This window comes from Scyliorhinus torazame, chromosome 1 (genome assembly GCF_047496885.1).
Source record: "Scyliorhinus torazame isolate Kashiwa2021f chromosome 1, sScyTor2.1, whole genome shotgun sequence".
NCBI lineage: Eukaryota > Metazoa > Chordata > Chondrichthyes > Carcharhiniformes > Scyliorhinidae > Scyliorhinus > Scyliorhinus torazame.
In genome coordinates this window covers 297,341,049-297,363,108 of record NC_092707.1, presented here as the reverse complement: position 1 = coordinate 297,363,108, position 22,060 = coordinate 297,341,049, and the positions used below count along the sequence as shown (strand labels likewise).

General features: G+C 47.1%; 1 protein-coding gene across 4 annotated transcripts in view; it reads left to right on the top strand.

Moving 5' to 3' along the window:
* LOC140422747 (rho guanine nucleotide exchange factor TIAM2-like) overlaps positions 1–22,060 on the top strand; it is a 586,909-nt gene that overhangs the window by 265,551 nt on the left and 299,298 nt on the right. For all 4 annotated transcript variants that reach the window (XM_072507702.1, XM_072507695.1, XM_072507699.1 and 1 more), the window contains 2 exons: positions 1,258–1,430; positions 5,187–5,411. In XM_072507702.1, the coding sequence (XP_072363803.1) occupies positions 1,258–1,430; positions 5,187–5,411 (398 nt within the window). The remainder of the gene's footprint in view (positions 1–1,257; positions 1,431–5,186; positions 5,412–22,060) is intronic.

Here is a 22,060-nt window from a genome sequence, read left to right as displayed (position 1 = left end):
TGTAGAAGATTGTAGTTTAGTCGGGCAGCATGGTCGGCACGGGCTTGGAGGGCCGAAGGGCCTGTTCCTGTGCTTTGTTTGTTGTTCTTTGTTAGCTCTTTTCTCTCCCTACAGATGCTGCCAGACTTGCTGAGATTTTTCAGCATTTTCTCTTTCGTTGCACTTTTCAATACATTTCTGTTGTTTCTGCAGCATATTTGTACAAGTTGCATTTCCAATTATCAACCTGTTTGATCACATTATGAATGCACCATCTGTGGTTATCAAATCCTGGAGTGGGACTCTGAGGCAGGAACATTACACACTGCACCACAAGATCTCTTTCCAATCTGAACCTATCCCTTGACCGCACTCTGTTTCTCCGACCTGCCAACAAATTTCCAACCCAAATCAAAAGACTGTTTTTGATTCTGTGCACTCTGATGTTTGCTGATAATCACTTGTGTGGAACCTTGTTAAATGCCTTCTGGAAGGTTCTATAGGATAATATCTAGATTCACAGTCTTATTTACCCTGTTTGTGACCTAATAAATAAAATTAATAATCTTTATTAGTGTCACTTGTAGGCTACATTAACACTGCAATGAAGTTAGGCAGAAACCAACTTGGCTCTCTGATAAATTTATCAATTAATTATACCAATATGAATTTCCACTTGAAAGCAACCTAGGCTAGTAAACCTGCCATGTGATTATTTGTAGAAACAGCCCTTCTGGCCAAAAACTTGTCCATATGAGATTTTATTGTACATCTGGGTTTTATTGCAGTTATATGATCTAGAAAGGATCCAAGCTTGACAAATTTGACATGCTATCAACTTAACGTCAAGGTACTACTAACTAATGATAGAATTGCATTGACAAACAAATCTGGATGAAAAAAGGATCTCTTACACCAGTTGAGGGAAGAAAGAACTTGTTTTCATATTGCACTTTTCACGGCCTTATGATCCAAATTGCTTATTTTCTACTTTGGTCAATGTTTTAAAAAACGACCAAAGATGACACCAACGCGATCGCCATTCAAATGTAATATTCGATTAATGAGCTTTGGAAATAAGTCTCCAAGAATGAGTTTGAACCAAACTGATTGAACCTGGAACATTTTAACATATTACATTTTTGCATCTAAGCAAGGACAAGCAACGTATATTGGGGGTTATTTACATCAATGCACTTTTCTGCTGTTGGTTTGTCCAGCATATTTGTACAAGTTGAATTTCCGATAACACATAATACTTTTTTCTTTTTTTTAAAGGTTGCACCCTGCTATTTTATGAGGCCTGTGGGAAAAACTTCATGGAGCAGAACAGTGTTCCTAGATATGCCTTGTTCGCTGAAGATAGTATCGTGCAACCCGTGCCGGAACATCCAAAGAAAGAAAACGTGTTCTGTCTTAGTAATGCCTTTGGGGATGTTGTCTTATTCCAGGTTTTTCTCAATTTACCTTTTCATGTTGCTCATATAAAGTACAACAGGTGTACCTATAAGGAAGAGAAGAACTACTGCTAACATTCACAGGGTGAATGCAAAACAAAAAGATTAAAGTAAATAAAAATGCATATATTAGTGACAAATTATATTTACATGGCATCTTTAATGTAAAATACATTTTACATTCTTTATGGAAGGAATGGATGGATGATTTAATGGATCAGTTAGGGAAAAATTACAGGTGATCACAACTTATAAGTATGAATAGCTTCATTTAGGATACTTACAAACAAAACCTAGGAAGGTCAAATGGAAAGCTCTTCTCTGTCTGAATATATTGCCTTGATCCTTCCAAACCTTTTGGTAATATGTTTTCAGAATATTTTTATATTAAGTTTCAGATTACCACAGCTGTAAAATAGATGACTGGATATGTTTGCAATAAATCTTGCCATGATTATGGTTGTAAAAATGTAAGTAAAAATGATTTGAAAGAGTGATGCATGAGTATTAGACTGTGCTCCATATAAAAGTAAAGGGTAAGCTGGCCTTAAGCACTTTAAAAGAGCACATTCTTCATAATTCCCAATGCTTAAAATCATAGATGTTAAGTCATTTTGTTTCCCTGTGGAGGTTTTGACACTTGAAAACTTTTAAATATTTCTGCATTTGGTGCTATTCTGTTCTCAAAAATCTTCATCTTAGTGCCACTGAATTTCAAATTAATTAACTCCTTGTGACATTTATAGCTCTCTAAGGGTTAGATGGCAGTCTGGTGTGGTGGGAATGGGGGTTTCCAACCCCTCACGGCGGTCTGCCAGCCTGGCCCTAATGAGAACCTGGATATAGCAGAGTTTAGGCTCTACCACTGAAATCCGGTGCGGTAGCTAACCACAGATGGACTAATCCCTGACTTTACACTGTGTGTGGGCAAACTGCCCCAGCATAAAATTCGACCCATGGAGTTTTTATTGGAGTAGGTTTACATTCAGTTCACCTTATTTCTATTTTGCCATCTGTTTATTTGTACTTCTATTATCAGTTCAATCTTTGTAGTTACAACTCTTTCTGCTTTGAATTTGATCTCCAACCAAAATCTTGTACAAATGGGTGCACAAGAAATTATTATTTGATTTACCCTTTTAAAAAAAAACCTTAATAACATTGCCTCCTCCTCCAATAACCTAGTAGTTCAAACTGCTTGAAGAAAACCATGTCACGAAGTGGCACTTAATTACAGATGCTCCGTTTGGGTTCCAGCAAGGTCACTGGACTCCAGATTTCATTACAACCTTGGTCCAATCATAGAATTTACAGCGCAGATGGAGGCCATTCTGCATATTGGGTCTGCACTGTCCCTTGGAAAGAGCACCCTACTTAAGCCCATGCCTCTACCCTATCCCTGTAACCCAGTAACCCTACCTAACCTTTTGGACACTAAAGGCCAATTTAGCATGGCCAATCCACCTAACCTGTACATCTTTGGACTGTGGAAGGAAACCGGGGCACCCGGAGGAAACCCACGCAGACATTGGGAGAGAGTACAAACTCCACACAGACAGTCACCCGAGGCTGGAATTGAACATGGGTCACTGGAGCTGTGAGGCAGCAGTGCTAGTCACTGTGCGCCCAATCATGGATAAAAGAGCAGAATTCCAGTGGTTAGGTCAGCATTGACTGATGTTAATACCAAAGCAGCATTTGACTGAATGTGGCGTCGAGGATCTTTAATAATATCGAAGCTGTTAGGAATCAGTTATCTGCTGCTGCGACGTCAATAACCTTCTCCCCAAAAAAGGTCAGAAATGTGAATACTTACTAACGATTGCAGAGTGTTCAGTTCCACTCGCAATTGCTCAAATAATGAAGTAGTTCATGCCCACATGCAGCAAATCTTGGCCAAAATTCAGACTTGGGCTGACAGTAGCAAGTAACATTCACACCACATAAGTACCAACAATAATCATCTCCAACAAGCAAGTAACATTCACACCACATAAGTGCCAGACAATAATCATCTCCAACAAGCGAGAGTATACCACCTCCCTTGATTTAAAAAGTATGGCCATCGTTGAATTCCCCAACCATTAACATCCTGTTGGTCATAATTGGCAGAAAGCTTCACTGGACCAACAAACAAGTTAGAGACTGGGTATTCTCCAGTGACTATCTTGCCACCTGTCCACCATCTACAAGGCACAAGTGGAGTGCGTGATGGAATGCTCTCCACTTGACTGGCAAAATGCATCTCCAGCAACACTCAAAGAGCCCAACACCATCCATAATAACTTAGTCACTAGTACACATTGGTGCAGCGTGTACCACCTCCCAAGATTCCCAACAGCAGCCCACAAAGATTTTGTTGCCATGACTTTCCAAATGTACAACCTCTACCACCTAGAAAGACATGCAGATTCAAAGTCATGTACCATTCTGACTTGGAAATATATTGTCATTATGTTAAAAATTTTGGAATTCCGTACCCAACAGTGGGAGGAGTCTTCTCTACACAACTTTAAGAAGGTGGCTCATCACCAACCAATTGAGGTCAAATAGGAATAAGTCATAATGCTGGCCTTGTCCATAATAGCCACATCCCATGGATTAATTTGAAAAAATATTGAATGCTACAGTCTAGGGGAGTCCGTTGGAATTCTTGGTTTGTGTTGAGTTAATTGATCTCACGTGGGACAGCTGATAACGTGCTAAATTGGCTGCAGCTTCATGGGGTAGGGAGGATGAAAAAAATCCAGGCTTGTTCATGAGTTACCACTTTGCCAAAATACAGGGTGGTTGCATTTGTGAAATTGCACCTGCAATAACTTTGGGATGAGGATTGTGCATCTGCATGTCATCACATTTACAGAAAATAATAAAAATAAGAGAACTGTTCAAACAGCGAATGTAAAGTTAGGTAAAATGTGGGCACAAATGTACAATGAATAGTATGAAACTCTTTGGGAAAATGAATAAAAAGATCTCCAAGTATTAGTAGACATCAGGTGCAATATCCGTTATAATATTGAAAAGTTATTAAAAGGAATTTCAGGTGGGGATGTTAGAGTACAAATCTATGTAAGTTATCGTAGGCTTTGATAATTCCCCACTCCCGATGTCTACAGACAAGTACATAGAACATCGAACAGTACAGCACAGAACAGGCCCTTCGGCCCTCGATGTTGTGCCGAGCATTGTCCGAAACCAAGATCAAGCTATCCCACTCCCTGTCATTCTGGTGTGCTCCATGTGCCTATCCAGCCACCCAGTATTTTGGCAAGTAATTGTAAAAGAAATAGCTTCATTAGAAGTGAATCAAAATATTCAGGCCAATTCTTACATTTGTTCTAACACATTGCTTAAGGTCATTTAATTCTATGCTGACCAGGAATCACTGATCTGCATAACATAGTTGTTTGTGGTCTTTATTAGCTGAGGCATCAAGCAATCTTGCTGTTCCAAATTAAATTACAAAATCATTTTTAATTCCTTCATCTGGTCTCCTCCGAGTTTCCAAATTAGTTGAGCAAGACAATGTTAATTTTCCGAAAATTTCAAGATAATTACCAGGAGCAGCAACCATGCACAAATTTATAAAATCATTTTACAAACAAAAGAGATAGCATAAGCGTTAGTTAGTTCAGTCACCATTTGTCTTGGTGATTTTGATGTTTCAGAAACCCTGTTATAATGTTAAATGATTTAAGAAAACTTTAATGTATTAAATGTCAATTATTCTGATTGTCTGATTTTCAGGCTACAAGCCAGACTGATCTTGAAAACTGGGTAACAGCAATACATTCTGCCTGTGCATCAGTGTTTGCAAAGCAGCATGGAAAAGAGGATACAGTCAAGCTACTTAAAAATGAAACCAAAAATTTCATGCAGAAGATTGATATGGATGGAAAAATGAAGAAAATGGCAGAATTACAGCTGTCAATTGTAAATGATCCCAAAAACAGAAAAGCTATTGAAAATCAGGTATTCTTAAACCTTATTGATGACCTTTAGGAATTTGAATGACTTGAAATTGCATTTTTTTTTTCCTTTGGGTGTTTCATGCTGGTAAAGATACAGATTTCATAACCAGTTAGAAGTTAGGTCTATATTTCCACAGTTATGAATGCGTGCTAGTGCCATTGTGCTGTAGCTCTGCACTTGTACACTTGAACACGTGTAAAGATATGTTGACCAGCTTCCAATCATATCAAATGTTAAAAATCTCCAGACTGAATAGTTAATAATTTATGCAGCTTCCAAACTGATTGGTGTTAATCCACTGACAAGCAACATGGGGCGGGATTCTCTAATCCTGCGGCAGAGTGTCCACGCAGTCGTAAACGCCATCGTGTTTTACGACGGCGTGAACGGGCCGACACCACGACTAATTCTAGCCCCTACAGGGGGCCAGCATGGCACTGGAGCGGTTAACGCCGCTCCAGCTGCTGATCCCAGCGTGAACTGGGCGCCGCGGGATCCGCGCATGCACGGTGGCGCTGGCACCAACGCGCCCATGTGCAGTGGCTTCCTTCAACACGCCGGCCCCGACGCAACATTGTGCAGGACTACAGGGGCCGGCGTGTAGGAAAGGAGGCCGCCAGCCAGAGAGGCGGCCCGCCAATCGGTGGCCCCATCGCGGGGCAGGCCACATCGGAGGCCCCCCTCCGGGGTCGGACCCCCTCTTCCCTCCCACAGGCCGACCCCCCCCCCCCCCCCCCCGACCCTTCCACGCCAAGGTCCCGCCAGCTGAGAGCAGGTGTGGACGGCGCCGGCGGGTCTTGGCGATTTCACGACAGCCGCTCGGCCCATCCCAGGCTGAGAATCAGCGGGCCGGCCGCATAGAGCGGCCCCCGACCGGCGCCGCGCCGAGCACGCCAAGCTCTGCGGAGAATCGCATGCAGGCGTCGGGGCGGCGCGATTCGCACCGGTCGCGGGGAATCTCCAACCCGGCTCCAGGCTGAGAGAATCCCATCCATGGTGTTTTGGAAATTTTATGAAAATCCAATGTTGAAGAGTTAGGAAGACTGCTTGGGTTGCGTTTCTCCTTCCTTTATTTCGCTGTATCCATCTAGTCTTCATTCACCGAAGAACAGCTGATAATGTGAAGAGCATTTTTGATTCACAGACAAAATCAGGCAGAATCTTGTGCTCCGTATGGTGGCAAGCTTGGGGGTAGGGAGAGGATGTAATTAGGTAGAATGATGATTACTGGAACCTCACTGCTAGAATTAAGTTCTGCGGGGGCGGGGGGGGGGGGGGGGGCATGGTCGACCTCCCCACCTGGCTGCCTTTTGAGGCCCTTTAGTGGCCAGACAATTAATGATCACTTATAGGCATATTCTGCGACCTCTGCTGTTAACCCAATGGCAGGTGGATCTGTAAACATGCAGTGTACACAACAGATACTTACTGTGATCTTGGTTGGTTTGCGAATTTGAGACCCTGGTAGGTGTTTGTTCCTGCAGCAGCCACAACCTCTCATCGTTGGTTTCTGACTGGCCAGCAGCTCTCGGCAGGCAAACGTCTGCCCCCTTGATTTTAGGGAAAGGCCCGCCGGTGAACCCACCACTGCCTGATTGGCTTGTGGTTTAGCAGGCCTCCCCAAAAGGAGGCAGTATAAGTCTCTTGTTGTTTCCCCACCGGCAGGTGATATCCCTGACACCTCGAGGTTCCACATGTCATCCCTCGGTGTCTTTATTGTGAATAGGGAAAGCAGCTAGCTGCTAGGAAAGTGCTTAGGACATTTAACTTTGGATCATTATTTTAATGAGGAATGAATTACTTATTTTGTTTTTATAATTCCTGATATGAAGGATGTGAAAATCTGAAGTAGAGTGTTTGATGTGTAGAACATTTATGTGTTGAAACAATGCCAAGGGCTGGATTCTCCGGTCCTCCAGCCGCATATTTCTTGGCGGTGCGCTGTCCGCTGACGGCGGGATTCTCTACTCCCATCGCTTGTCAATAGGATTTCCTGTTGAAGTCAACCCACGTCGCTGGGAAACCTGCAAGCGGCGGGGCACTGCCACCGGGAACAGCGAATCCTAATGGCTGGAGAATTGTGGCCCATATGTGTAGCATTCCCTTCATCCCCAAGCCTGAATTTAACTTAATGCATGTTTGGTTGTTGATGAGTACCCTGACTCCGTACATTGCATTAGGCAGAAGGATGCATTCAATATGATAGCTTGAACAGGGAAAATTGCTCCCTCCTCGGACTCCTGTATTCGGACAAATACCGGGGCTCAATTTTTGTTCCATGCTTGAGAAAGTGATTGATGGTCCTGATGGCCACCAATAAGTCTGCCCTTTCTGAAAGAAAAATTTTATCTTTCCATAAAAATACTATTCCATAAAAATCCAATGGGGAAATTGATATACCTACACTTTGCTGAGTACCACAATCTGCAAGATTTTCCATTACTTCAACTATTCAATTGGAACCATTAGGCTAAATATTTGATGCATTTCTACTTTGCTGTCAGAGAGGTAATGATAGAAATTTGATCAAATAATTTTTTTGATGTGATTGCTTACCTAGTTGTCCAGCTGTATGCAATTTGTACACTTAGCACGATGATTGGATGGCCATCCATGGATGATGGGTGACTGAGAGGCCATATATGTTTTGGTGCCTTATGGTGTGGTGGAGTTCATTTCGAAGCCTCTTACCAATTGACTTAACCATGTGCCTCGGTTGAAAGAACTTGAGCTCCCACATCCTTTGGGATTTTGAATGCCTTCATTTGGGTCATATACTTGGATTCTCCCAAATCTTTGTGTGTTGGGTAGATTAAATATGGTTATACCACTACATAATGGTCAAATGGTTATTTACTTAAAACCTATGATGGATTGTTTCCAGGTTTTTAACCATACAGCATTGAATATTACAAACTAATCCTAAAATACTTGAACTGGAAAAGAAGAAAGCAGAGCTCTGACCATGTACTTGAATACAAGTGTAAATGCCGGGTGGCCGTTCAATCCGACGGCAGAATAGCTAAGTGAGTTTTTACGCTCTTTCGAGGACTCTGATCGTGATATCTCACAAGATCTCATTAGGTCTCACGAGGCGTAACAACCATCAGGAATCCTGGGAGAGGCGTCTCCCGGGATCCATCGGCCTTGTCCCATTTGGATTCCGGCGGGACGCGGCCGGTAAATCGTGCCCCGTGCCTTTTCAATTCTCTGTTACTTTACTAAACAGTATTCTGTTCTGGTTTCCAGTTCCCTCTGTTCCGTTAACTCTAGACTTCTCTTCATTTCTCTAGATCCCTTAACTAGCTGGAGTTTAGGTTTCCGGCATGTGTTTACTTAACCATTATTACATTGTATGACTCTACTTTTTTTTTCTATGGTGCCCAATTCTTTTTTTCCAATTAAGGGGCAATTTAGCGTGGCCAATCCACCTACCCTGCACATTGTTTGGGTTTGTGGGGATGAGATCCATGCAGACGCGAGGAGAATGTGCAAACTCCACGTGGACAGTGACCCGGGGCCGGGATCGAACCCGGATCCTCGGTGCTGTGAGGCAGCACTACTAACCATTACGCCACCGTGCTGCCCTTCTATGACTTCTTCTAGCAAGGCTGAGGGAGATGTTCCCTCTTTAGCCTTCTATACCAACTGCTTCTAGCATTGCTGTGAGAATTGCCTTCCCTCTCACTTCCTATCTCCAACTGTAATCAAATTAGCTAAACCAAAACTTAAAAGCTACTCTATCTTATAAGGCACCAGTTGCTAAGCAACCACTGCTGATTTATTTACCCTTCACACTGCAGCCCTCTAAGCACAATAGAATCACAGTTGGAATTGAAACCAACCCCAGCACATTATTTCCCCAGCATGAATCGAACTATACGTTTTACCCTTTCAGGCACAGAAATATTAAATTAAACCCACTTTAAACTGTATCTTATTTCTATGTTTTCCAATACAAATATAAATTCCTGAAAACTACCTTTATTTTCTTAACACATAGAATGTTAGACAAGAGTTAAATGTCTAGTAGATGCATGGGTAAGTTGAGAAACTTTTATTTCATATTCAGAAAGTTGGTTTGCATTGATTTGGAAGGACCCAAGGCAGATAAATGGAGTTAAGATTCAGAAGAGCAATGATCTAAATGACGGGTGGAGCTGGCTTAAGAGACTGACTACAATGTTAAGGTGCAATGAGATTGTTCTTGTCATGGTTCTTGCAAAATACTGAAGTGATACTGATTTGGTTGTACGTCCATTTCTGGAAAATGTAAAACTATGGGTGCGATTTAATGGAAATGTTTCTAAGTGTAGTAGCGAGCAGACACTGCCGCGAGCTTCCCGACGATCAACACAGCGATCAATCAAACGTTAACTGATCCACTTAATGAGGCCCCACAGGCTTCACGCCACAAATGATAGTCACGCAGGTTGATTCACAGGTCCCGAGCCTAACAGCTCCCTGTCAACAAAGGGGAGCAGCACTTAAACCGATCCTGCACAGCAGACCCTACATTGCTTGCAGCCATGCCACCGAGGAGACCAGCCCCACGATTCAGGGATAACGACCTGGCCAAATTGGTGGATGCAGTCGAGTGCAGACGGGTTGTTCTGATCCCCCGGGGGACATCTGGCACCACCCACGCTCAGCACCATATGGTGCTCTGGCCCACCAGTGTGCAGCAGACTGGAGAGGGCCCAGACGGGCGGTGAAGTGTCAGACATCAGAGTCCTCATCCCCCACGAGGAACAGGCCCTAGAGGTCGGTTGGGGGGAGGGGGCTTGGCCGAGGACAGATGGGTCACCAGCGTAAGGATTGGCATATGGCGCAGAGGTGAGGATCCACCAGCCACCACCCAAATGACCAGTCACAAGTGAGTTGTAAAAGCCAGACAGGGTGATCCTTTCCTTCCACTGACCACCCCATTATCCTGCAGGATCTCCATCCAAAGGTGCCGGCCCTCTGATCCCTGGACCCCCAGAGTATGCCCGCCAGGGCATCGAAGGCCACGGGACCTGGTAAGCAACAGGCTGCCTCCACCTCTGATATGCATCCTGGGAACACACCTTGACTCAGCAATAGAGCACGGAAGGCTAAGCAGGTCGAGGATCACTGGGAGGGCTCTTGGGGGAGAGGGTTGAGGGGTGGGTGGGGATAGAGAGGTAGGGTCGGGTGTGCGGAAGGTAGGGGATGGCACCATTGGGGGGCTAGGGGCAGTTGGGGGACACATATGTACAGCATTAAAAAATGTTGCACCCAAGAAATATGATGCCTCTGGCACTTTCCTCCGCAAGTGGACCGACCACCAATCGCCTGCACCCTGGGCATGATGGTCCTGAATTTCTTCCCCCCCACCCCCAGCCCAGACCCGTCACAGTGATATTACACAGACTCTGGGAGGGTGGAATAGGATGGTGGGAGTAGGCAGGTGGGGGGGAGGTTGCGATGACAGATGATGCCACGTCCTATGTGAAGCAGGCGAGGATGAGTGCCTCCCTGGCCCTCTGGGCTAGTGACCCACGCTGCTGCCACCTGTCTTCTACGCCCTGGCTGGTCCTGCGGGTTCTCCCGACTTGTCTTGTAGCCCCTCCTGGGCTGGAGCCCCCTCGTCGTCCTCCTTGGAGGTGGCCGCATGCCCCTCCCATTCACCTCCAGCACATCGTCCTGCTGCTGTGCCAGGTTGTGGAGGACACTACAGACCACCAAAAAGCAGGGGACCGTCTGGGAGGTGTACTACACTGCACCACCAGAGCGGTCCACGCATCGGAACCACATTTTGAGGAGCCCGATGCACCGCTCAATGACAACCCGCGTGGCCACATGGGCCTCGTTGTATCGAATCACCGCATTGGTCACCGGCCTCCATACTGGCGTCATTATCCAGGTTCTCAGCAGGTACCCTTTATCCCCAAGAGCCAACCGGAATGCCCGAGCGTTAGAACCCAGTCCTGTTGGTGTAGGGCACTCCCTGATGCCCTGGTGTGCACAAGGTGGCATGCATGCCGTCTATTAGCCCCTGGACCTGGGGAACCTCATTGATGGTAAAGAATGGTGGCACAGTTGTTAGCACTGCAGCCTCACTGTGCCAGGGATCCGAGTTCATTCCAGCCTTGGGTCTCTGTCTGTGTGGAGATTGCCTGTGTGGAGATTGTATGTTTTCCCCGTTGCTGTGTGGGTTTTCTCCGGGTGCTCCGGTTTCCTCCCACAGTCCAAAGATGTGCATGTTCGGTGGATTGGCCATGATAAATTGCCCTTAGTGTCCAAAGGGTTAGGTTGAGTTACAGTGATAGGCCATGGCGTGGGCCTAGGTAGGGTGCTCTTTCAGAGGATTGCTGCACTGTAGTGATTCTATGAGAATCCGGCTGCCTGGGCACCTTGTTGGACCTGGTCCATGTCAAAGTTTATATAGTTCGCTGCCTGGGCAAACAGAGCATCCGTGACCTCATAGATGCACTTGTGGGCTATAACTTGTGAGATGCCGTACAAGTTCCCGCTCAAACACTGGAATGGCCTTGAGGCACAGGTGTTCTGGGTTGCGGTGACCTTGACGATCACTGGGAGCACGTATCTTTATCCTCCACGTGGTGCCAAGTCTCCGAGGACATGGCACAGGTCCTTGTTGAGCTGGAGCTTCCTGTGGCATATGCTGTCTGTCACCTGTTTGAAAGACCAGCAATGCCTATACACCGTAAGCTGTTGCCAGCCAACCGTAAGCTGTTGCCAGCCTCCTCCTCTGGGTCCCTCCCTGGCCTGATGGTCAGCCAGGTCCTCCAGGTGTAGGGTGGGGCCCTGCACATGATCTGCCACCTTGAGCCTTCGTGGCCCTGTTGCCGCCACCTTCTCCGGTGCCTGGTCCCCTGACCTGCCAGCAGCACCGCAAGCTCAGCCTCCACGGGAGTCCAAGGTATAATCCACCTGTGTAATATCTGTAAGGAATTGGAGAGGGTGTGAGACTAGCGACCCCTCCGCGGCCGTCCATTCCCTTATTGCTCTCTTTCTCCCACCCCCTGCCAGGTGGCACCACAGAGTATGCCCTGCCCACGCACCACCTGCTGCTGCGAGGGCCCCTGGTCACTGGACCCCAGACGCTGTACTCCAGACACCCGCACGTACCGTGACCTGGCACTGGTCCCCTCCCCGGTCCACACACCCACACTCTGGTCGCTGAAATATCTCTGGTGCTGGAGCCCAGCCCCTGGGTGTCCGGATGTTCGCTGCTGCATCCGTTGTGTTGCTTCCTGCAGTGTTCAGTACAGTGTCCAGGCCTCACTGACTGATTGAGATGCTTCGCAATAACTCCCAGATGCTACATGGCACACCTACCCACGGGTATCCACTTGGGACATGTGAAGTGCTCACTTAACTACGATTGCCAATTCCCAATGAGCAATAGCCTTCAGTCGTGCGGACAGAGGCCTCCACTGACAGTGAGTGTTATGGGTGCTCGGTGGGACAGCCAGACAGGGGCTGTGGTTGCCCCCGTCCTGCTTACACACGATCCAAGGGGTGGCATGGTGGATCCCTGGGTACTTGGGCACCCACCACCCCCACCGATGCCGGCCCTCATTGCCCAGGAGCAAAGATGGCTACTCACATCCTTGGATCCCCATAGCAGCCAGTTTCACGTTTTAAAAAAGGTGCACTAATCGGTGGCCACTTGATCACTTGCTGGGGAGGCGGTTAGATCACGGGAGGTCATTGGATAGGGGGTCATTCCCGTTAATTGTATGGAGTTTGGGCTTTTAATGGTGAGTATTGGTTTCTCGCCTTGCCATGGCGGGATCCTGATTTCGCCAACGGGAATGGGCCGGTTAGATCAGAAACGAGTCGCCGCCCGGCGCAGTTCCCGATTTTGCTCTCCCACGATTTAACGGCTGCATCGCACTCTCACTCAAGTGCAACGGGGCTGTAAATATGTGCCCAACGTCACAATGCTGATGATATTTGGGACATCTGTATTAATTACATTTTAAAAATGTGGCTTGCATGTTTAAACTAAATGCTAAGAAGTGTTCTTTGACATTTTTATATATCTGGAACTGAAAGTAATAAATGCCCCAAAATAAATCACTCTTTCTACAACAGAGTGAATAGATGTATTATTTCCACTCAGTGAACAGGCATTTTTTTCCATAGAGCTTGTTTGCCCTGGATATAGACATAATATCCTGCAGTACACTGAATGATGCCTTTATGCATCTTGGTGGAACGTTCTGTTGCATGATGACATTCATGTTTCCCTGCAGGGGTGGAAACCTTTCTCTCTCTCTCTTCTCGTTCGCTCTCGAGCTCTGTAAGCTTGTCCATTAGTCATTAACCATCAATCATACAGAGGGAAATTGAAGCAAAGGTGGCTAATGGAGACTATGGGCTGGCACTCCCCTGAGAACAGCTGCTACTACTTTAACATCTGAAATTGGTACCAGATAGTCTTCAGACTTAACAGTATTTCACTGAACCTCACAAAAAAAAACGTTTTAACTTTTCTTGCTCTGAATATCCCTGGAAAACCCTAAGCTACTGTAAAGTTGTGGGATGAGGAAAGGTGGAAATGTATCTCTCACTGCTGGTATCTTCACAACCTTCTGCAGAGTGTACAGATTACTTTGAAATTTGACTCAAATTTTGACTAAAGTACAAATGATGAGACTTTGTGACTCAAAGTATTAACGGTGAGGCTGTCAACCTGCCCCATCTCAATTCCATCCACCACCCCCCCCCCCCCCCCCCCCCTCCACCCCCAAAACCTCACTCACACAAATGCCTCTGCTGTCAAAGACAACAAGAGTTTCACAATTTCGTGCTGACGAAGCTCATCTGTGAGCAGCTACATATCACCAATGTTCAAGTATTGGAACAGATTTAATCTGAACTCCATACTCCACCTGTCCTTCCTTTACAAAGTCTAAATGTTCTGGAAACTGTACGAATCTGTGTGAGTGTGAACAATCTTGATTGGGCTCTTTTAATTCTCTGCATTGTATCTTGGCTTCTGGAAAAATAACTGGGCACTCCACTTTTATAAATTCTCAAAACCTTCTGATGTTGAGGCTGAATTGAATTTTTACTGGATAGGCTAACTTTAGAAAATTGCAATAAAGTTTAATACAAAATAAAAACCAAGCCAAGTGTAGACCGAGTGGTCACTTGAGAGCATGATAATGTGGCTACAAAAGAGGTTGTGTGGTGGGAGCGTGGGAGTTATCCCCAGGAGCGCCGGCACAGCACGAGTGTTGTATATACCTGTTGAGCTTGGGAATAAACTACCTTTGTTGGAAGTCCTTGATTTCGGTGACTTGAGGAACCCACACCATACGACATCAAGTTTTAGTTTTAAATTTTACAAATTAATTACCCACTTGCCTCATATTTTTTGCCTCCTTTTCAAATGTTTTTTGACCGATTGCATACAGCATGAAATAGGACAAAGCCCATCAACAACAGCTGTATTTTTGTGAAAACATGGTTAACTCTTGAGCCTGGAGGGAGAAAAATATGTCAGTGGAAGCGAAAATATTTTAATTCTTGTTTTAATGTTTTTACTGAAATGTTTAATTTTATACACGGTACAATAGACAAAGGTATGTGGATAGGGTACAATTTACAAGAGTTCTCCATTAGCATTGGCCCCCCACCCCCACTTTTTGTTGTTTTAGGATACTTCATTGGATCACATATTTTACTGTAGATGATTGTCATCTAGTTACATATGTGCAGCACTCCCCCCCCCCCCTCCCCCATCGATTGGCCCCCTCTCTCTCTCTCTTCTCTCCCCCCCCCCCCCCCCCCCCCCCCCCGCCTTTCCTGTTTTAGATGTTTCTTTGGGGTCTTGCTCTTTGTGGCCTTGCTCAAGGCCCGTATTGTCCGTTCCAGCTGTTCCCGAATCTCCCCTTCCTCTCTCCCTGCCCCACCCCCCGTCTCTTCCTTGCTGTCTTGTTGGCTTCCATGTGCCCCCCCCACCTCACTCTATTGGCTGTTGGCTTCAAACATGCCCTGGAACAAGTTGGTGAATGGCCTCCATGTTTTATGGAAGCCCTCCTCTGACCCTCGGATGGCGAATTTGATTTTCTCTCGGTGGAGAAATTCCGAGAGGTCTGCATCTTTGGGTGGTGGTGCTGATTGCCAGTTGAGCATAATTCTTCAGCGGGCAATTAGGGAAGCAAAGGCGGGGGGTGGTCAGACCCCCTTCCCAATAAATAGCTCTGGCTGGTCTGATATCTCAAAGACTGCCATTCTTGGGCATGGCTCCACCCTCACCCCCACATCTTGGACATTGTTTTGAAGAAGGCTGTCCAGATCACGACAAGTCTGGGGCATGCCCAGAAAGTGTGGGTGTGGTTGGCCTGGTCTCCCTGGCACCGGTCACACTTGTCCTCCGGGAAGAACCTGCTCATTCGGGTTCTTGTCAGCTGCATTCTAAGCACCACTTTCTGTTGCATGAGGCTTAGCTTAGTGCGAGTGGAGGTGGAGTTGGCCCTGTTCAGTGCTTCGCTCCAGAGTCCCCACCCTACTTCCATGCCAAATTCTTGCTCCCACTTTTCCCATATTTCCCATGTGTCTGGTGGGGAGCGTGCCCTTTCTAATAGTCGTTCGTACAGGTTCCCACAGTTCCTCCCTTCCAGGTTACCTGCGTCCAGTAGTTCCTCTAACATTGTGCATCTTGAGGTCTGTGGGTATGTTGTTGTCTGCTCACGGAGGAAGTTCTTAACCTGTAGGTGTCGGAGTTCATTCCCGTAGTGTAGCTGTAGTCTCTCTGTCAGTTCCTCTAAGGTCACTAGCCTGTCCTCTGTATAGAAGTCCCTAACCACGCTCAGTGTCCCCCCCCCCCCCCGTCTTGTCTCTATCTCCTAAAAGTGGTATCTAGCATGGCTGACGCAAACGTATGGTTGCCACAGATGGGGGTCATAGTGGATGTTTTGGTTAGGCCGAAGTGCTGTCTCATTTAGATCTAGTGTGGCTACCACCACTGGGATTGTTGAGTGCTTGGCTGGCGGGGTGGAAGTGCTATCGTGTCTTGGGCCCAGAGAGTCATCCCTGCACAGGACCTCTCCGTCCTTACCCATTCCAATTCTGGTTCTTTCACCCATCCCCTCACTCTTTCTGCAGTGGCTGCCCAGTGGTAGTACTGTAGGTTTGGGAGGGCCACGCTTCCCATGTTCCTCCTTTATTGAGCAGGTGTGTGTCCCATCTCTGTATGTCCTTCTTAACTTCCTCTGCCAGACTGGCCAGGTTTCACTTATGGATCCGTGTCCAGTCGTGGGCAATCTGGATCCGCAGATAACGGAATTTGCTTTGGGCTAGTTTGAATTAAACATCCCGCCAGCTCTGCCCCTCCCCCTTTCGGGTTCACAGGGAAGACTTCACACTTGCTCAAATTGAACTTGTAGCCCAAGAAGGCTCCACCTCTGGTGTTCTCTTCCTGGGTGGAGTCATTAACACCCGGGTCATTATCACGTGTAGCAGTCACCTGATGTTCGCTGTTAGCTGTCTACCCTTAACAAAGCCTGCCTGGTCTTCTGCAACCAACTCTGGTACGTCGTTCTCCAGCCGCTTAGTCAGGATTTTTGTGAGTATTTTCACATCCACATTGAGCAGCAAAATGGGTCTGTATGATCCGCATTCTGTTGGGTCTTTGTCTTCAGCGATATACTGGCTTGTATCAGTGATATGGTGATTGGAGGCAAGGTGCCCCTCGCTAGCGAGTCTGCGTACATCTCCCGTGTGCGGGGCCATTGCTGTCGCAAATCGTTTGTAAAAGTCCGCCAGGAACCCATCAAATCCTGAAGCCTTCCCCGCCTGCATGGAGCTGATGCTCTTCATGACCTCTCCCAGTTCTAGCAGTGCTTCCAGCCCCCTTTGTCTATCATCCCGAACGACTGACATGTCCAGTCCATCAAACTCCATGTGGGGTGTTGGGCACGACCTGTAACCAACCTCACATCCATGTAGTGTGGAGCGTGGTCGAAGATTAATATCGCGGAGTATTCCGCTCTTCCTATCTCTGGAAGCACCAATTTCCCTACTACAAAGAAGTCAATACAGGTATAGACCCTTTGTGCTTGTGAAAAAAATGAGAACTCCTTCTCACCCAGGCCATGAACTTCCATGGGTCCACCGCCCCCACCTGCTCCATAAATGTCCCTAATTCTCTATCCATGTTTGCCATTTTCCCCATTTTGGGTTTGACCTGTCTGTCAGCGGGTCCTGCACACAGTTAAAGTCTCCCCCATGATTATTCTGTGTGGGCCTGTGTCGGGGATTTCCACCATGGTCTTTATAAATGCCATCTCATCCCAGTTAGGTGTGTACATGTTCACCAGGACCCCACTGCCAGGTGCTCTCTCCATGGTGATGATGTGCTGCAGCCCCCTCGCTCACTTCTCCTTGCGCTAGCTTTCCCGCTAGTGTGATGGCCCCCCTTCTTGGGTCGGTCTGACCCCTTCCTACGGCCACTATGTTGGATTCCCTTCTGTCTCCTCCTCACCCTCTCCTGTGCTCTGTTGCACTCGTCCTCTCCTTTCTTTGAACTGATTCCTCTGTTCATAACAAATAGTCCATTCTCTGCCTCTTCCGTGCCTTCTTTATCGCCGTTTCCCTTGGACGAGCTAATCTGCCTCTACCGGGACAGTGAAATAATGTTTCTTGCCCATGTATGTTACCCAGAACCTGGCTGGGTACACGATCCCGAATTTGATATTGTTCTTGTACAGGGCCTACTTCACCCTGTTAAATTCCACCCGGTGTTTTGCCAAGTCTGCCCCAATGTCTTGATAGACTCTCTTGGGATTGGCGGGGACCACTTGCCTTGTTGGCCTGATGACTTGCTTGCTCGCCGCCCCTGTCTCTTGCCGCCATTTTTGGTGTCTCTGTGGCCTCTTGAACTGCTGCATCCTGGCATCCTTGTTGTACTTGATATTGTTGAGGGTGTGGGGATGTTTTAGTCCATTTTTGTGGGCTAAATTTGGCTAAATGTGCCTATTATCCTGTCTTCCGGAGGAGCGCCATCTGATGTGCAACTGCTCAGCACATCCCGGTCACCAGAAGTCCAAAAATATTTTAATTATAAAGTGTTGACTAGGATCATCCTACAGGTGGAATCCTTGTTGAACTGACTTTCATGAGCGTGAGGGCAAAATGGCTGACTGTCAAGGGAACATGGTGCGAAAAATTATTGTGAATGTTTTCAAAATCGTTGATCATGGAAAGAAACTCATATCTTTTTTGAGATTGACTCAATCTCCCTTGAGGAGGAAAATGACAAAAACTACATGCAAGCCTACAACTATTTTATTCCAACATTTCTGTAATACTTGTTGTGCAATATCTATTTACTGATGCTCTGAAGCAACTATGGGCTAATTTCTCCGCCTCGCGACCAGCAAATTCGAACCGCGATAGGACGGAGAATTAGGCAGTGAAGGATATATTTCTAAGTCAGGATGATGAATGGCTTGAAGGGGAACTTCCAGGTGGTGGGGTTCCCATGTATCTGCTGTTTTTGTCCTTCTAGATGGTAGTGGTCATGGGTTTGGAAGGTGCTTAAGGAGCCTTGGTGAGTTCCTGCAGTGCATCTTGTAGATGGTACACACTGCTGCCACTGTATGGCGGTTATGGAGGGGGTGACTATTTGTGGATGGGGTACCGATCAAACAGGCTGCTTTATCCTGGCTGGTGAGAAGATTATTATAAAAGTATTTTTTTATTTTTTATTAAATATTTTATTGAAAATTTTTGGTCAACCAACACAGTACATTGTGCATCCTTTACACAATATTATAACAACACAAATAACAATGACCTATTTTATAAACAAACAAAAAAATGAATAAATAATAAATAACAAAAGTGAAAACTAGCCCTAATTGGCAACTGCCTTGTCACAAGTAACACTCTCCAAAAATATAATTTAACAGTCCAATATATAATTATATGTAGCAACGACCTATACATACTATACAGTATATATTAACAACCCTGAGAGTCCTTCTGGTTCCTCCTTCGCCCCCCCCCCCCCCCCCCCCCCCCCCCCCCCCCCCCCCGATCCTGGGCTGCTGCTGCTGCCTTCTTTTTTCCATTCCGTCTATCTTTCTGCGAGGTATTCGACGAACGGTTGCCACCGCCTGGTGAACCCTTGAGCCGACCCCCTTAGGACGAACTTAATCCGCTCTAGCTTTATAAACCCCGCCATGTCATTTATCCAGGTCTCCACCCCCGGGGGCATGGCTTCTTTCCACATTAGCAATATCCTGCGCCGGGCTACTAGGGACGCAAAGGCCAAAACATCGGCCTCTCTCGCCTCCTGCACTCCCGGCTCTTGTGCAACCCCAAATATAGCCAACCCCCAGCTTGGTTCGACCCGGACTCCTACTACTTTTGAAAGCACCTTTGTCACCCCCATCCAAAACCCCTGTAGTGCCGGGCATGACCAAAACATATGGGTATGATTCGCTGGGCTTCTCGAGCACCTCGCACACCTATCCTCCACCCCAAAAAATTTACTGAGCCGTGCTCCAGTCATATGCGCCCTGTGTAATACCTTAAACTGAATCAGGCTTAGTCTGGCACACGAGGACGACGAGTTTACCCTGCTTAGGGCATCTGCCCACAGCCCCTCCTCGATCTCCTCCCCCAGCTCTTCTTCCCATTTCCCTTTTAGTTCATCTACCATAGTCTCCCTTTCGTCCCTCATTTCCCTATATATATCTGACACCTTACCATCCCCCACCCATGTCTTTGAGATCACTCTGTCCTGCACCTCTTGTGTCGGGAGCTGCGGGAATTCCCTCACCTGTTGCCTCGCAAAAGCCCTCAGTTGCATATACCTGAATGCATTCCCTTGGGGCAACCCATATTTCTCGGTCAGCGCTCCCAGACTCGCGAACTTCCCATCCACAAACAGATCTTTCAGTTGCGTTAGTCCTGCTCTTTGCCACATTCCATATCCCCCATCCATTCCCCCCGGGGCAAACCTATGATTGTTTCTTATCGGGGACCCCCCCCAAGGCTCCAGTCTTTCCCCTATGCCGTCTCCACTGTCCCCAAATCTTCAGTGTAGCCACCACCACCGGGCTTGTGGTGTAATTCCTCGGTGAGAACGGCAATGGGGCTGTCACCATAGCCTGTCGGCTAGTCCCCCTACAGGACGCCCTCTCTAATCTCTTCCACGCCGCTCCCTCCTCCTCTCCCATCCACTTACTCACCATTGAAATATTAGCGGCCCAATAATACTCACTTAGGCTCGGTAGTGCCAGCCCCCCCCTATCCCTGCTACGCTGTAAGAATCCCTTCCTCACTCTCGGGGTCTTCCCGGCCCACACAAAACCCATGATGCTCTTTTCAATCCTTTTTAAAAAAGCCTTCGTGATCACCACCGGGAGGCACTGAAACACAAAGAGGAATCTCGGGAGGACCACCATCTTAACCGCCTGCACCCTCCCTGCCAGTGACAGGGATACCATATCCCATCTCTTGAAATCCTCCTCCATTTGTTCCACCAACCGCGTTAAATTTAACCTATGCAATGTGCCCCAATTCTTAGCTATCTGGATCCCCAGGTAACGAAAGTCCCTTGTTACCTTCCTCAACGGTAGGTCCTCTATTTCTCTACTCTGCTCCCCTGGATGCACCACAAACAACTCACTTTTCCCCATGTTCAATTTATACCCTGAAAAATCCCCAAACTCCCCAAGTATCCGCATTATTTCTGGCATCCCCTCCGCCGGGTCCGCCACGTATAGTAGCAAATCGTCCGCATACAAAGATACCCGGTGTTCTTCTCCTCCCCTAAGTACTCCCCTCCACTTCTTGGAACCCCTCAACGCTATCGCCAGGGGCTCAATCGCCAGTGCGAACAATAATGGGGACAGAGGGCATACCTGCCTTGTCCCTCTATGGAGCCGAAAATATGCAGATCCCCGTCCATTCGTGACCACGCTCGCCACTGGGGCCCTATACAACAGCTGCACCCATCTAACATACCCCTCTCCAAAACCAAATCTCCTCAACACCTCCCACAAATAATCCCACTCCACTCTATCAAATGCTTTCTCGGCATCCATCGCCACTACTATCTCCGTTTCTCCCTCTGGTGGGGCCATCATCATTACCCCTAACAACCTCCGTATATTCGTGTTCAGCTGTCTCCCCTTCACAAACCCAGTTTGGTCCTCGTGGACCACCCCCGGGACACATTCCTCTATTCTCATTGCCATTACCTTGGCCAGGATCTTGGCATCTACATTTAGGAGGGAAATAGGTCTATAGGACCCGCATTGTAGTGGGTCCTTTTCCTTCTTTAAGAGAAGCGATATCGTTGCTTCAGACATAGTCGGGGGCAGTTGTCCCCTTTCCTTTGCCTCATTAAAGGTCCTCGTCAGTACCGGGGCGAGCAAGTCCACATATTTTCTATAGAATTCGACTGGGAATCCATCCGGTCCCGGGGCCTTTCCCGCCTGCATGCTCCTAATTCCTTTCAGCACTTCTTCTACCTCGATCTGTGCTCCCAGTCCCACCCTTTCCTGCTCTTCCACCTTGGGAAATTCCAGCCGATCCAAGAAGCCCATCATTCTCTCCCTCCCATCCGGGGGTTGAGCTTCATATAATTTTTTATAAAATGTCTTGAACACTCCATTCACTCTCTCCGCTCC